This window comes from Mangifera indica, chromosome 1 (assembly GCF_011075055.1).
Source record: "Mangifera indica cultivar Alphonso chromosome 1, CATAS_Mindica_2.1, whole genome shotgun sequence".
Taxonomy (NCBI): Eukaryota; Viridiplantae; Streptophyta; class Magnoliopsida; order Sapindales; family Anacardiaceae; genus Mangifera; species Mangifera indica.
In genome coordinates, this window is record NC_058137.1 from 4,600,312 (window position 1) to 4,616,739 (window position 16,428).

Sequence of the window (16,428 nt, forward strand, 5' to 3'; positions counted from 1 at the left end):
TGCAAGTGAAGGAAAACACAGAGACAAGCCGCCCATCCATCTCTACGGCACGTCCTAGTGTGTGGACCGACACACCGCTACAACCAAGCAGGACCGAAAGCTACCATCTCTCCCTAGTTGGGCAGCGGCTGTTGCAAGGAAGAAATTTATATCCTTGTTCTTAATTAATACTAGTAAAGGATGAGTGCACCAATATTCCGACCAAATTGCCTTTCAACGTATTATAATATCAACAGAATCACCAACTTCAACCACCATTCCTCAAAATCTATTCCATTCTTCACATGAATAAAAGAACATTAAGCATCGACAAATCTGGCAAATGCATTGTAAATATACAATCAGTGTTAACACATGCAGCCAAATAATCAAATATATCAAAATCATTGGAATTTTGAAAATAATGGTTACCCGAATTCAGAGAGCTTAAGCTGAGCCTCTGCATAATCAGCAAAGAATGCCTAGATCCCATTTCTACTGCCCACCTTTGGGTTAGTTATCAATAAAATCACACGACTAGACAAATACTATTCTCCCAATTACTCCAGCAGAGTAGCAACTCCCTATGGATTGATTTGATATAATTCAAACAGATCTAAGATGGCCTGTTACTTTTATTTTGGTGAATGACTTTAGTATTTCAATTTCTTTCGTTGATTACTTTAATATACCAACTGATCCAATAAATTATATAACTAACCAAATATCATTCTCACCACTAAACATAAGGTTTTTAAATAAAAAGCAATAATAATTTGATTAAGTAGGATTTTAGTTACTATTAATATTTGCCTTTTTAACATTTTTCAATCCACCCCAACAAATGTCACTGTAATAATATTTTTATAAATATTTGAGTCAATTTATGTTATTTTAAATTAGTTTTGTGTTAAATCAAACATAATCTAATTTAATTTTGAATCATGTCAAATTGATTCAAACTAAAATTTTTTTGTATTAGGTTGATAAGTCATACTTTTAGGGATTTAACATGTTTTTTAGTCAAAAATATTGTTTATTAAGGGAAAATTTTAAAACAAAAAGATGATTTTATTTGGTTCAATCAAGACGAACTTTATTCTGATCTATTGTTTTATGGTTTGAAGATGGAGTGAATATGGAGAGACAAAAATAGAATTTGTAGTATAAACTTTTTGGGTGAGGAGAGAAGGAATAGGGTTTTGTTTAATTCAGAAAATAAATAATACTATCAAATATATATATATATATATATATATATATATATATATATATATATATATATATATATATATATATTTAATTTAAAAACCCCCGTGATAAAAACTTTTCGTTTGCATATAAAATGACGTAAAAAGAAGGTAAATGGCACAATCCAAACACAAAAATACCTTTTAAATCTAATTATATAAATCTATATAAGAAGTTAACAAAGAAATTGATGCTATTAGATTTTGTCAACAATGATGGGTTTAGTGAAGAAGTCGTAGTTTCAAAAGGGATCCAATCATCGATGAAGGCAGTGGCATAGCTTTGAGAGCGGTTTAATCATCTATAATTTTGTTATAACTTTGGGACAAAATATGGGCTGGTTAGGCGAAAAAGAAAGTGGAAGTGAAAGTCAGTGAAAGTTGTGCAAATTAGATATTTAAAGAGTACTTTTTAAAATTTCGTTAATTTTTTCTTAGTAAAAATAAAATTAGGGGGGACAATGAGTTAATTCAATAATCTTTTAGGATGCTTTTCACTTAAAGAAGTTAGATTTAGCAGTATGTCCCATTTGGAAAAAGTAATATACTCTTTCAATAATGACGCCGAGTGGGCGAGTGGAGTGGTAAAACAAAAGCCCGTGTTTAACTGTTGCTCACCTCCTGTAATGCATTCCCTTTCGTCTTTAGAAGTTTATCAAGTTATCGAAAAAGTGTTATCGTTTATCCAAGATGGTATGGGGTCTCTTTCCAATCGATCCTCTTTCAGGTTAGTATATATTCTTCTTCAAACTATCTCTTCTCTTGGACTTACGGATTGAAGAAGAAAATTCTGTTTATTTGTAACAAGGGATTTATTGTTGATGGCACAGGCGAAGATAAATACTACATTTTCAGCGGGGGGAGCTACAAAGTGGGTCGCAAAGGTAATTGATTAATTCTCTTAATTTATGTTGTTTTTTTTTTTGTAATTTTTTTGTCTCTTTAATCGAATTAACATGTAGTTCATGTTTGCACTTTAAGAACTAAATGAGTTTACGCTTTTTCAATTACATTTTTTTTTTTGTTCTTTTAAATTATATTCTAGTTGGTTTACGATAACAAATGCTGCGATAAAATGGTAATGGTTTTTTTAATTGCATTTTAATACATCTAATGCAAGTTTGTTATAATGCATCAATCTAAACTTAATCTCTCCTTTTAGGTTGTGATGTAATTATCAATAAAGACAAAGGAGTTTCTCGAATCCATGCGGAGATATTTGTTGATGAAATGATTTCATTGAATCCTCTTCAAAGAGATTCTTCTAACATAAACTCCAAGGTTCGGATTCGAGATTGCTCAAAGTATGGAACATTTATTAACAAGACTGGTGAATCAAAGGAAAAACTTCATGAATTTCCGGGTAAAGAAAAAACACTCAAAGATGGTGACTTAATTTCATTTGGAACTGGTAGTGCAACCTACAGGTAATTTGCGTTTTCTTCTGTCTTAAGATTGGCTTAAGTTTCTTCTTTAAAGTTTAATTTTATGGAAACTTACTCGGGCATTTTTTTAGCTTAATTATGATGAAAATTTGTCATTAGGGATGACTCTTTTGTTCGTATTAGTTTATTGTTAGATGAAGCACTGTCATGTATAGGTTCATATTAAATGTAGGTTACATTTATGCTATCACCTTGCCTACTGCCTTGTTTTTATTTTGGTATAGTTATATTCCGTGCAATTAAAATTTTACAGGTTTTCTTATGCTCCTCTCTTACTTTTTGTCTACCGCTCTGACATTATGCAAGTAAATGCTTCCATTCAAGAAAAAGTTTCATCAATAGGTCAGTGAGACTCATTTTTAAGCAGGGAACTTCTACATGTATTTGCTTATATGTTATGAAGGTTATTCTTTATTTTTTTACCCCTAAGACTGTATATTTTAAACACTTATTTGAATTATGCTTAAGAAAGAGTTCAGAGGATTAAAAGGAAAGTATTGAGAATGCTAAGAATGGAACACTATAGGCTTTTTATTATGATGTGACAAAAAAGCATGTATCTGAGAGTTGCATATGGACTTTGATAGACCTTTTGTTCTAATGTATGTGATTTTGGAATTGTATTCTAAAGCGAGTCTAATGTATGCATTGTTTCACCCAAATAATCTCTTAGATTTAAGCATTCAATTGAGTAATTAGAGAATTTATTTTCCCGAGAAATCTGTTACTCTTCCTAGATTTTGGCATAGCAGATCTCTAATTCAAATCTGAGGTTGAATGCAGCTCTCATTGTTGTATCAAACCTACTGCTCTGAGATTAACAGAAAGAGATTCTTAATGCTGCTTGTATATTTTATTGCTTGTAATCTCAGTAGCTGATCTCTTCAGTATTCACTTTGCTCTACTAATTCTGTTTCCATTATTCCAAAATAATTGGACATTGTTATCACACCTTTCAACAAAATTTTTATGATGTCTCTGTGGGGGACTATCATAACGTAGTTTGAAGCTCCTTCTCACAATTGTAAACTTTAATTTTTTTCCTTAATATATTTGTAAATACTCTCTTTCACTCTGCTTTAGGGAGTTTATGATACTTGTAAGAGGAATTAGCCTTCTGCTTTTGAAGTAATTTATTTGTTTTATGATACTGTGTTACATTACATGGTTAATAAATACATGCTTTTACAACAGGTGCTTGTCTTACAAGTAATTTCTGTATGGAGTGCACACATGTTCTTGTTCATAGTCAGATGCCTGTAACAGAAGATCTCCTTGATGCTATTTTGGCTAAAAAACCTCTGGTTACTGATAGCTGGCTTGAGGTATACCATTACTGACTGTATCTGCTATCTATGGGAATTAGCTTGCTGCTTAGTTAGTTATAATATGAAGTTATCAGTAGAGGTTCTAAACGTAAATGAGTATTGAGATACTCCTCTTGCTTGCACATTCTTAACTCAATCTTGGAGTTTTGTTTTCTTCTGTGCCAGATTTTCTTTGCTATAAATTTTTTATTTGATGCAAGAAAACCAATAAGAAATACTGGATTTTTATTGCTTAGATCAATGCATCATATCATTTGTTAAAGCATTTAACAGAGTGTTATGGTTGTAGCATTACAGAAGCATTAAGAATTTTTTACACATAAAATGGGATATAAGTTCTGTTGCTATGAAAATAATGGGGTTTGCTTGTCATGTGTGTTCTGAAGTTGAGATTATTCACTCCACAACTCTCAAATTGTGCTTGGAAGACTAGAAATACCGATCAAATTATGATATATGACATAACATATAGCTCTTTATCGAGTTTGGTTTTACTGTGACTTCTTTTTTGACCCAACTTTAATACTTTTCATTTCTGGTAACAACTGAACAAGATTAATCTATCTTTCAAGAAGATTAGGATTTATAGTTGCAAAGATGAATCTTGTCTTGTTAAGTTTCTAAAGAGTCTGAAACACTTCCACAGTGCTGAAACTACGTGCAAGTTTCATGTTCCATTGATAACGATTCATTAAGACTAAGGTGGTGTTTGGTTCTGAGTTCAATTTTTTCTTTTCCTGTTTCCTCTCATAATATGCTGAATACATGTTTGGACTTGTTCTCATTTTTGAATTATAGAAAGTACAAAGTACTGTTTTCATCTGTCTTAGCTAAAATGTAAAAAGAATCAATAAAACTATGTGCACAAACAATGACATATCACCTTGTGATTGGGTGTTGGTTTATCTTTAATTTTCAACTATTTAATCATATAGTGACATATCGTTGTTTGTGTATGAAGTTGTGCACATAGCATTACTAAAAAAGAATAGTGGAAACAACTTTTAATGGTTTTCTTTATTTGTGGTAATCATTTTTGGAAATCAGAGAGGAGTTCTAGTTTGTTTTATTCTTTTTAAGTAATTTTGATGTAACATTAAGTTTTTTTTATTTTTAATTATTTAAATATATTAATGAAGAAGAGAAGTTATACCGAGCAAAAGTTGTTACCCACGACAACTTATCATCATAGTCATAGTTTATGATTTGATAGTTTGGGGGCTTATACTTTTTTATATCAATATATTTGGTTAAAACATCAGTCCAAGGAGAAGTTTTATGAGCGTTTTCATTATACGTTGTGTTTCAATGAAAAGGCTCAATCAGCTTGTCTGATTATATATCATCTTTAAAGTGCTTTAATTAGATTCAATTTAAGTGCTAAGGATGCGATGATTTTTGCTGTTTTGTTAGTTACCAAGTAAGTGGTGGAGGAATGTATTTAAAAGAAAGAGGTGGTGGTGATCAAAATTTGCTTCAAAAAGGCTTAAGACCATATCCATTGGTAGATTTTTCGTTTAATGCATTAGGGTCCAATAGAGAAGGTAGATGGAGGACAGATGTACATGATAAATTTTCAGTCTTATAAATGGGTGCCCAAGGGATTGTTTTGATGTCTTAAGAGGGTTAAGTTGAGGGGCAAAGTGGGTGAAGTGGATCTAGTGAGTTGCATTCAGGTTGGTTATGATGAAGAGTGAGGTGTATCACTTTCAACTAGTTGACAATATTTATTTCTTCTTCATTAGGGAAGTGTTTAAGACAGTCAAGTTGCTAAGAGTTGAGTGTTTTAGCGTTTTTTGGATTCAAAGCGAGGCACCGTAGTAGGGATTATTTATTTGAGAAGAAAATCAAGCATCTGACACTCAGAATTTTAATATTATTTTTCTGGTGTTTGGTCACATTGTACATCTCTAGCTAATGAGATTTTGACCTAGTTTATAAACTTTTTGGGTTGGCTTAACTAATTAGAAACATATTAGGTGAAGGAACCTTATGTGAAGCTTGAACAAGACAAAATCTTTTGTTGAGCTCAGACTATTACACATTTCTTTCTTGTGATTCTCAAGTTATGCTATTTTGTAAGAATAATGCCTGATTGGATTCCTGTTTGGACAATGCTCATTTTCTCATCACCAGTATGGTATTTGACATGTTCATAAAACTTATTGTTTGTTTCTTGCTTAGTGAACAAATTTTGCAATTCATTCTCATTTTAAAATGACAGGTTTAGGATGTGCTTCTTTATTATGTTCATTAGCATGCATAAATTTGATAATAATATGAATGATTATTTTCTAGGAGTATTATTCTTGAGGTCATGACCTTTATGCCTTAAAGTTACTAGAGCCCTTTTTTTCTTTTCTCAAATTTCAATTCAAATTTCTTGATACTAAATATTGCTAATTTTAATACCTCATTGGTGATGAAATGTTATGTTAAACGGCAGTGTTCTGGTAACATAGAAGGTTTCCATTCTTATAATTTTATTGTGTTTTTTCTTTAATTATGAGTTTGATTTAGGTTTGGGGTATCAAAGACATTTGAAGGTTGTGCATGTGTTAGATTGTAGAATTAGACAGACAGTTTTAATTGGTGAATCTCTAGTGTTGATTTTGAAATTACGGGCCCTGCCATTTCTTTAAGCCAAAGAACAGTGATCTTAGTTTAATTATTTCTCTCTAAAATTTTGAACAGAAGTGAAGCATGGCTACTGTAAAGATATTGTTGAATATTAATACTAATTGTTGTTATACATTTAGTCTGTTGCAGAGAAAAGCATTTGCACTGAATTTCCTAGCTGCAATTTGTAAGTTAATTTCATTCTATCCTCTGCTGTGAATTTTTTTTATATTTTTGACATTTTTCCTGGATTAATAGTGATTAAGATATTGAGTATATTGTGGTTTACAGCTAGTGAATAAATAAAGAAAGATGTTTTATGAAATGATTCCTTATTTATTCAATTCAACAAGGGACATATAGAAAACATTAATAAATAACATATTGCATGATCTTACCTTAGCCATACACTGGTTGAATTGTATGCAATAATTCATCTCTTTAGATGGTGTCAATGTTGGATCATGGAATAAAATAATGGAGGTCAGTCTAGAGATAGATGTAGGCATAGAATCTATTTCTTAAAATGCAATATCTTGCTAGTTTGGGACATTCATATTGTTAGTAGATTAGGTTTCCTTCACTTCTGTAAGTTAGACTGGGTTTCTTTCAATTTTTTAAGTTAGATTAGGTTTCTTTCTTCAAGCATAATTCAGTCTGCTTTTTGTTTCTTATATGGCCTCATTATATTTTCTTGAAGACACGGATTGGCTTAATTTGAGGCATACAAAACCCCAATTGTTCCTCTTCCCTCCTTTCCCTCGTCTTTTTCTCCCTTTTTTCTTCATGCTATGCATTATGACATAACTTAAAAATCATGTTAAAGCTTCTCCAATTAGTTAATCTTTGGGTTCTGTTCCCATATTGTGAAAGATGCTCATTTCATTTACTGAAACAGAATACATAACTTGCTTACATGGGGATTTATTAAAAGTTCAGAACTGCTTTTGGACCTTTTTGCATAAACTTTTAGGATTAATGATTATTGAACAATAAAATCAGAGTGTTGGCAGAGGGAGGGCAGAGAGGTAAATGTTATCTTAATGCTTTTCTTTATTATTTTCTCCTGCAGTTCTGTTATGACATTGATGGTAGAGGGAGTACCAATAGAACTTGCAAACTCGGAAAATCGTAAGAACTGTTTGGAAGCATATACTTTTCTGTTGGAGTCAACAGACAAGGTGAAATTCTATTCCTTTCATCACTTTGAAGATTTTGAATTTCAATCTTAAATTCTCTGAAATTTTATGTCATTGATGATTAAATTGGTGAAGGAAAATAATATTCTTTTACTTTTTACTTCTTTTCTGAATTTTATTTTGATATTTAAATGTGTAGTACACACTAAATGCTCACATAGTCAAGAAAAATGAAAGAAAACTTTACTTCTAGTATTATAATAACATAAATTGTTGATTTGTCAAGGAGATGTAATGAGTCATGAAACTGTGGTTTCTTGGTTTGAATGATTTCATCACGCTTTCTATTCATTAATCAAAGGAATTTATACAAAGCTGTGGCACAAATTTAAGGAAATACAGTCTATACAAAAAGGAAATAAAATCAAAGATTAAAAAAAGGAAATACAATATTGCAATAGATAATTATATTCTTGTGCTAGTAACAATTCATGTTGAATCTCTTTAGGAAGAATCCAGAAAAAAGCTTTTGATGTTTACCTATTCATATACTTCATGCAGTATAAATATGGGTATCGATTACCGTCACTGTTGGAAGTGTGTGGTTCAAAGACACTTTGCATTGAAAGATTTTGTTCAACCAGCCAAGTATGTTTTTCTTGAACTTCAAAAAATTAGAATACTATTTCATCATATGTTTTTGAATGCCATGCTTATAATGCAATCAAATGGTTAAATTTATTTAAATGAAGTTCTGTTCTTTTAGAAAAGAACAATTATCTTTTCATTTCTTTAAAGTGTAGTCAGCTGTTTGACAGGTTTTAGTAATTTTGTTGAACAGCTGAGAGTTTTTTTCCCCTCATTGAGATAAGATTGCAAGCAAGGTTTGGAAATTGTTTCCTCTTTCACTCCCAATTTTTGCCTCGTTTCTTTCACTGCCATGATCTTTGAGCGTTCCTTGAGTCATCATCTACTTCAGTTCTTAAGGCCGAGATCTCTTGGGAATTTGGATCCATATTTACTTTTCTACGGTCTTCCTCAACAACTATGAAAGGAAAAAGAAACATCTTTAAGGCTAGAGATAGGTTTTTTTTAATACTCAATACTTGAACTCTTGTTTCACCAAATTCAGGTCTCTCTACCTTTTAGGAAGTCAGAAACTTGCTCATGTTCCAGTTTCTTAGCAAACTCGATTGCATCTTGATGGGCTAACCTCAAAGTGTTGAAGCAAGTCTAACTCTTGCCACAGAACCATTGCTTGCTGTAGTAGACTATAAATGGTTATGAGTTATGAGTTGCCTTCCTCAACTCATAAATACAAGATGCATTCTGTTTCTTGGAATAGTTACATCAAATTTATATAGAGCAATGCTATGCGTATTCACTTTTGGATGCACATATGATATGTCATCATATGATTGGGTGTTATTTTATCTTTAATTTAAAATCACTCAATCATTTGATGATATATATCAAGTATGTACTTATTTGTATACCTAAGTGGATATGCATAGTTGTATTGATTTATATATTGATGTCTGGTTTTAGAATTGGGTTAAATTGAAAAACCTTGTATATTGATGTTGTAGTTGAATTCATGTAGAAAGCAGACTTTCTATTCTACCTAAACTAGGAGACTAATTAACTATTTTTTTACAATTAAGGAGAATTGTTCTGCACTTATAACTTGGCTAAATGAGGAAAGAAATAAGGAAAAGAATAATGTACAATCAAATTAAATACAAGTATGTCGTCACTCAGATTTGTCATCCATGTTTTTTAAAATGAACACCCCTATGGCTTGTAATTTGGAGAAATCAAATGTTGGGGAGTCAGATTCTTTTATATATAAAGAAGCACCATGACAACAATACTTGCAATGGAGACTTTACTTTGTTATGACATTCGACACACCTTTGTACTTTTTTGCAAGATCTTCAAAAACAATAATAGAACAAGCACACTATGCTTGCAATAGAGACTTTACCTCAACTCTATAGAGATATTGTTGCCTTCAATAATTTTCCTTCCTAACTTCCATCAATAGGGTTGAATTTAAGCCGAGCTGAGCTCGAGTTCATATATGGTTGACTCGAGTTCGAGCTCGAGCTCGGCTAAGACCGGCTCGTTTCGGGCTCGAATTCGGCTCGGCTCGGCTCGACTTGTTTTTCGTTATTAAAACGACATCGTTTTTAATATATATTGGTCAAAATGACATCGTTTTGTATCAAATATTTTAATTAGAAAATCTGACGAGTAGCTCGAGCTTGAGCTCGAGCTCGGCTAAGGCTGACTCGTTTAGGGCTCGACCGAGCCAAGCTTGAGCTGGCTCGGCTCGAATCCAACCCTATCCATCAATATCAAACAACCATCACTGTAAACTAAATGCATTAAGATTGGATGACTAAACATTAATGTCCAACAACAATTACAAAAAAAAAAAATGGTGGTGGTTTTTGGCACATAAATGCTTGAAAACCCTTCAAAACTTGAAACCCTCACAAAATTCATAGAACTTGACACAAACCACTAAAATACCTAACTAAGCAACTCATTGTCATCGTGAAAATTACTAAAATGCCCTTTCCATACAAATGGAATTCACCCTATTTAAGGCATTGCACACTTTTTTTCTTTCTCCATTCTCTTACTATCTTATCTTAAATCTCTATCCTCTCTTTTGATGTTAATAAAAAGATAAACTCTTATCTCCCTTTTATTCACTGATGGCAAAAGAGTTTGGGATATGTATTTTTATTTTAATTGATTTAAATTGGGAAAATTTGGTTCTTTATGATGGTTTTCATGTTCAAGCTTTCTAGTAGACACTCTATTTGGATTTTCCTTGTATTCTTAATATTGTTCTTCTTTAGTGGAATTCTTGTTAACTTTTGTATAGCATTTTTTTATTCAACTTCCTTATTAAAAAAAATATATTTTTCTCTTTTAATCCCTGCTAACTTATTTGTAACACTCCTAGAGAAATCTTACATTAGCAAAACATGAGAGAAATGTTGGAAATGTATGAACATTCCACATTGCTTAGGAATGCTAAGACAAGATTGGTTAAATAATCTATGAGCTCTTAAGTTGTCAACATCTTTTTTGGGTTATAAAAGTAAAATCATAATGGACTATGCTTCTAAAGTAGACAATATTTTGATAGTGAGTTTGACTATTTGGACCATGATGTTATAAATGATATCACAATCACTCCACATATCTTCTTGAGCGATGGTAGGACAAACCTCAGTGAGAACGTTGAATCTTGTAATGGGGGATGAATGTAACACTTTTAAACAAATCCTATGTTGGCAAAATACATGAGAGATGTTAGGTATGTATGGGCATCCCACATTACTTGAGGATACTAAGACAAAACTAGTTAAATAGTTTGTACAAAGATTAGAAACTTTATAATTTATATTAAGAATTTAGGGATTGTTTCTTTTAGATGGATTTGTTGGTTTTGTAAGTCACATGTTGGTTTTTCTAAATCAGATTCTGTTATGCGAGTAGGATTTTATGACTTGTTAAAAGTAAAATCCTAGATTCTTGTTGTTTTATGACTTGACACTATAATAGGACTAAATATTTTCTCTGGATTGATGAATGAAATATTCTGATGAAAATTATCTTTCTAATTTCATTCTCCCCTTTAGCTCTATCGGCTCTCTAATTTCTATTAGATTCCTAATGTGTTCTTCTTCATCTGATTTGTCTCTTAACTGATTTTTGTTCTCTCTTATGTTCTATTGACTTGTTTTGAATGGACCAAATTGTGAGATGACTGTACCACCTCAAACACAATGGGCTCTCCAGATCTTCACTTGATTTAGGTTTTTAGTTTCTAATTTAGGCCTGAAAACATTATAAAAAAAAACTATAAAGTTCATCCAGTTGAATAATTCAGTGACTGGTAGTAGCCTATTGCTTTGCTAGCAATAGGCACAATATAAAATGTAGTAGTCATGACTCATGTTTTGTTACATTAGACAAGAAGTCTGATGTTTTTAGGGTCTTTTTTCTGACCTTTGTTCAGTAAATTATTTCTTGTAGGACTTGGAGCATGGAGACCATCATCGTGTGGTATTTGTCATCCCAAGGAAATCCAAAGATGAATCTAGTTGCTTCCATAAACTCAGTTCACTACCCAGAGTGGATGAAATGGATTTGATATATGCTGTTTTATCTGGACATCTGGATCCATCTATTTTGACATCACCATCTGGTAATATTTCTAGTTATATTCACGATGTGTGAGTCTTGCATCTTGGTTAAGTGAATATCTACTATATGAACATTTGTTTCTCTAATATGTTTTAAGCATTATAATTTGGAATGTTGATACTTAAAATTGGCCTCGTCTCCAAATTATTAATTCATGTATTTTGAGCAAATTAGTTTCAAGTTTTGGCTAGTGTTCTAAACCATGCTTAGGCCATCCTTGTTAAAAAATGTAGCCAAGCTAGAATCAAAGTTTATGTCTCAACTCTTCTTCCTCACTTGGAAGCTGAAACTGAAACTTTAAAATGAAATTTGGAGAGAGTTTGTCAGGCTTATATATCTTAGGGGGCTGCTTGACTATGTTTCAGTTAATAAGCCAAGAGAAGAGTCGAGAAAATGGAAGCTCGACTCAGGTTAAACTTTCGAATCATCCTTTAAATGTTATGTGAAGAACGTGATAGTTGATTGCCAAAGATTCACTAAAAGTTCTAGTTGCTGCATGGACTTTGCAATGTAGGAATGATAGAGAGAAAGGAGACAAATATAAGAGAGAGAGAGAGAGAGAGATAATAGAGGAGAAACTGGAGAAAAGTGATAGTAAAATCATAAATGAGAAATAAAGAGATTGAAGAATTAAGGAGAAATTAAAAATAATAGAGATAATTTAGAACCAATTTATTCGTTCACAATTTCTACTTTAAACAAGAGGTTTAGTATATCTGACCTTAGTTGTGGTTTATGGAAATATTATGAAACCCCAGAAGTATTAAAATTCATCTGCTGCCTTTCCTCACATTTCACAATATCATTGTTTACCTTGCTTGACTATGTTAATTTGACCTTCAGATTTCATGGTCAAAGGAGGTAAACGATGATTTTGTCAAATCTGAAGGGGGTTACATACTTTTTCATACTTTAGGGATATTCTTCAATTCGGACATTGCTCTAGATCACATAAACAATGCCTCAAATTGTTTTTTTTCAAGACCATAGAACCTTTCAAAGATGGTGCATCAGATTATGAACCAGCCCAAAATACTGCTTTTGTTATATGTCAGAAAAAAATTATCAGTATTGAGAGACGAAGACTTGTTCATCCGTATTATTTCTCTCTTATGTATAGAGTTTGTGTTGATACTCAGGAGCTAATATAAACTGAAATTGAGCTCGGATATCAAATTGGTCTAGGTTAGATAAAAGGAAAGGAGAGAAAAAATTGGGGAGAAAGATTTAAGGAGAATATGAAAAAAGAATAGAAAGAAAATGACAGAGATGATCATGAACCAGTTTTATTTCAAGGTTTTTTTTATTTTTATAATGACCAAATTGTAACCTAAATAATATATCTTATAGTTACTTGAAGTCTCTGAGGTTTTGAAAGTAATCAGCTGCCACTCTCTGTTAACCGATCAATCAACATATCGTTGACAGGAAATATGTATTATACCTTTATTGTCACCTATTAAAAATTTCCGCCCTTTTTCTCCCCTTTTCTCCTTTTTATCTCATAACTTAAAAAAACCCTAGTTATAAAAAATCATGCCAAAGGCACGTAGCCCTCCAACCGCCACTATCAACACCCTTACAGTGTCCAAATGTGTCTACTGAGTTAATATTACAAGGACCCAAGACTAATAAACTGACTGGTGTAAATGACTGTATAAGATGTGAGATCCTCATTTTTTCTGGATCTCCTTTGTAAGGAGTTGGGTGGGATTTCAAATGACAGCTTCAATCTATCAATCAAGCTTTTCGACACCTTCTTTATGAAGTTACCTAAGTAAACTTAAACAGAATATGTGGTTTGACTGGTATAATTTAAGAAAATTATTTTGCTAAGTCATTTGTCATCATCTTTGACTGTCTTTAGATTAATTACAAGGGCTTTCAGCACCAACATCTTAAAATTAAAATTGTTACTTAATCATAGTATTGTTTCATTCGTGGTTGCTTGGAGAAAACTTAATTGTTTAATATTTATTCTAATTTACTTATTCATTTAATTTATAAATTATTGATAGATGATTCGTTTCTCTACTACATCAAACTAATTTGATTGGAAGTATGCACTTTTGCAGTGATTATTTCATCTTCATGCTCCACGGATGAGACAGTGGTTGCAGACTCTGATGTTGAAGCAGAGACATCCTCATTGGTTAATGCAACATCTACTGCCACTACTAGGGAAGCCCCCAAATATCCAAGTAAAGATGAAATATCTGTCAATTATGCAAACAATAGTATATCAGGAAGCATGGAGAAGGCTGATGTGGTCCTTACCGAGGAAGCCCCCAAATATCTGACAAAAGGGGAAATATCTATCAGCCATGCGAGCCCTTGTATGACAGGAAGCAGAAAGAAGGCAGATGAGGCTGATGCTCCAGGCGTTAATAAAGAAGCCCCCAAATATCTGAAAAAAGAGGAAATATCAATCAATCATGCAAACAATAGTATGACACGATGCAGAGAGAAAGCTGATGAGTCAGAATGTGAACATTCGGTTGTTATTTACAACCAAGATTTAGTTGTCCGAGATTTGAACTTAAGTGCAACTTTTAGCTCTACAGCAAATAATGGAGTTATAAATTTCAAATGCTTCAGAAAGGTATTGCTTCAAAATTTTATATTCCAGCTGACACCATAAATATCTCTTCAAATCAGACTAAAAGGTGTGAGTTTCCACAACAAAATCATGCATGCATTGTGCCTATTTTTTCACATTTTTATGTTGGCTTTCTTACAAATGATCTGACAACTCTATTATATTCAATTGATTTTAATATGTGAATCCTGTGTTGACTGTTTTCTTTTTTAAAAAGTTTTAAAATTTAAATTTTCTGATTATCATCTTATTCTTATATTGATTTGTGAGATCTGCTTGTGCTTAAAATTCAATGGCAAGTTCATATTGATGTTTTTGAGTGCATCTAAATATTTCATGTCAAAGTACTCTCAGTATAGGATAACTGATCTTTTTCACAAATTTTCATTTACTTGTAGATAAATACTCAGTCAGGAAATAGCTTCAGCCGTCTTATTCCATTTTCAAAGTACCCGTATAAGTAAGATCTATGTTCAACAACCAATCTGATTGCTAATAGCATTCTAAATTCCATGTAATAATTCTATTTGTTTTTGTCTCTAAATGCTAGAGAATCAAACTATGAAACTGAGGAAATGGTCGAGTCTGTTAAAGAAGAGAAGAAGAGAAAGCAACTGGAGGCTATTGCAGAAGACTTGTTTAACAATGAAAGGGTGAGCACTGAAATTTATTTTGAGGTAAATTGAAATTAATAAGGTTCACTGGAAATGATCTTTTATTTATTTATTTTTTCAATTTAGGGAAGAAAGCGTGGAGTAGCTGGTACCCTTCATGGACTTCTTACTCGATGAGAAGGTAAACTGCTTGTGGCATTGCTATCTTTTACATTGTTTCAGAATTATTGAGATTTTAATGGTAAGTCTAGCTTTTGTTTTGCTTCATAATGGCATGGATAAGAAAAGAAGCATTTTCAAACTCCAATCTTATAGGCCAAAAGGTATTTAGTCCTGAGTGATTCTAAACATTAGGTTGAGCAGTGTGAATGTGTATGACTACTTACTTCCATATGCCCAGTTTTCGGATAACAACACATGTTTCCCCTTCAAAAATTATATCAGTTTAGAATTAAATCCAATTCTGCCATGAAAAGTATTAAATAAATAATTAATTAGAGGATGGAAATTTCTTCATATATTTGAGTTGTTCAAAGGGCACCGACGAATTAATATATTTTTTTCTCTGCTTTTCTAGAGAAAACCTAAATTGCTACATTTTTTCCCTACTAAGCATATAGCTCACTGATGCTATTCGGGTTTTGGCTATACTTGGATGAAGATGGTGCAACTTGTTGATACTTGTGTTTTTGTTAGCATTTGAGATGTATCAGTTCCGAGAAGGCCATAGTATTCATATATAGATTGGAATTTTGAGGGCTGTACACAGCTATGTAGACCTTAACAGCATTTTGTCTAGAGATCCTGGGTTACATTATTCTTAGGGAATTGACTATTTTGTAAATATGTAAATCTCCTGTGTGTTTATAACCATGGATGTATTGTATATTTGATTAACCATTGAATTTGGCCGCCTAATCTCGGCACATTTTTTCTTTAGGTAATTTATTGTGTGCTCAAGATTGACAATGAGATCCTCTAGGGTCATACTTGATAGAGCATCAACATTTTCTCATCCAAAGTTTGGTCTTAAAACATTTTTATTTTTTTCATAGATCGCATAAATCACAATTTTTCATCTAAAATCTAATATCTCATCTAATGATCGGTTGATTTCATGTCGATGAGAATACAACATCAAATTTTTGCTTGATTTGACTCATCCTAATTGGGTCGGCATGCTATCAACCCATCACGCCACACATGTTGAGACATGTATGGTGGG

At 32.2% G+C, this 16,428-nt stretch overlaps 1 protein-coding gene across 4 annotated transcripts; it reads left to right on the plus strand.

The window, feature by feature from the left end:
* The first annotated feature begins 1,754 nt into the window (after positions 1–1,754).
* Positions 1,755–16,175, plus strand: LOC123226883 (nijmegen breakage syndrome 1 protein). 4 transcript variants are annotated; one of them, XM_044651434.1, is made up of 14 exons: positions 1,756–1,956; positions 2,060–2,113; positions 2,392–2,656; positions 2,928–3,016; positions 3,869–3,999; positions 6,762–6,808; positions 7,694–7,802; positions 8,322–8,408; positions 11,820–11,991; positions 14,066–14,592; positions 14,988–15,049; positions 15,140–15,242; positions 15,330–15,384; positions 15,781–16,175. In XM_044651434.1, the coding sequence occupies exons 1-13, from the start codon at positions 1,920–1,922 to the stop codon at positions 15,378–15,380; spliced, it is 1,734 nt and encodes a 577-aa protein (XP_044507369.1). In that variant the 5' UTR covers positions 1,756–1,919; the 3' UTR covers positions 15,381–15,384; positions 15,781–16,175. The 4 variants fall into 4 exon arrangements, with proteins under 4 accessions (XP_044507395.1, XP_044507369.1, XP_044507378.1 ...); XM_044651443.1 differs by having other exon boundaries at positions 15,865–16,175; XM_044651452.1 differs by having other exon boundaries at positions 15,900–16,175.
* The last annotated feature ends 253 nt before the right edge of the window (positions 16,176–16,428 follow it).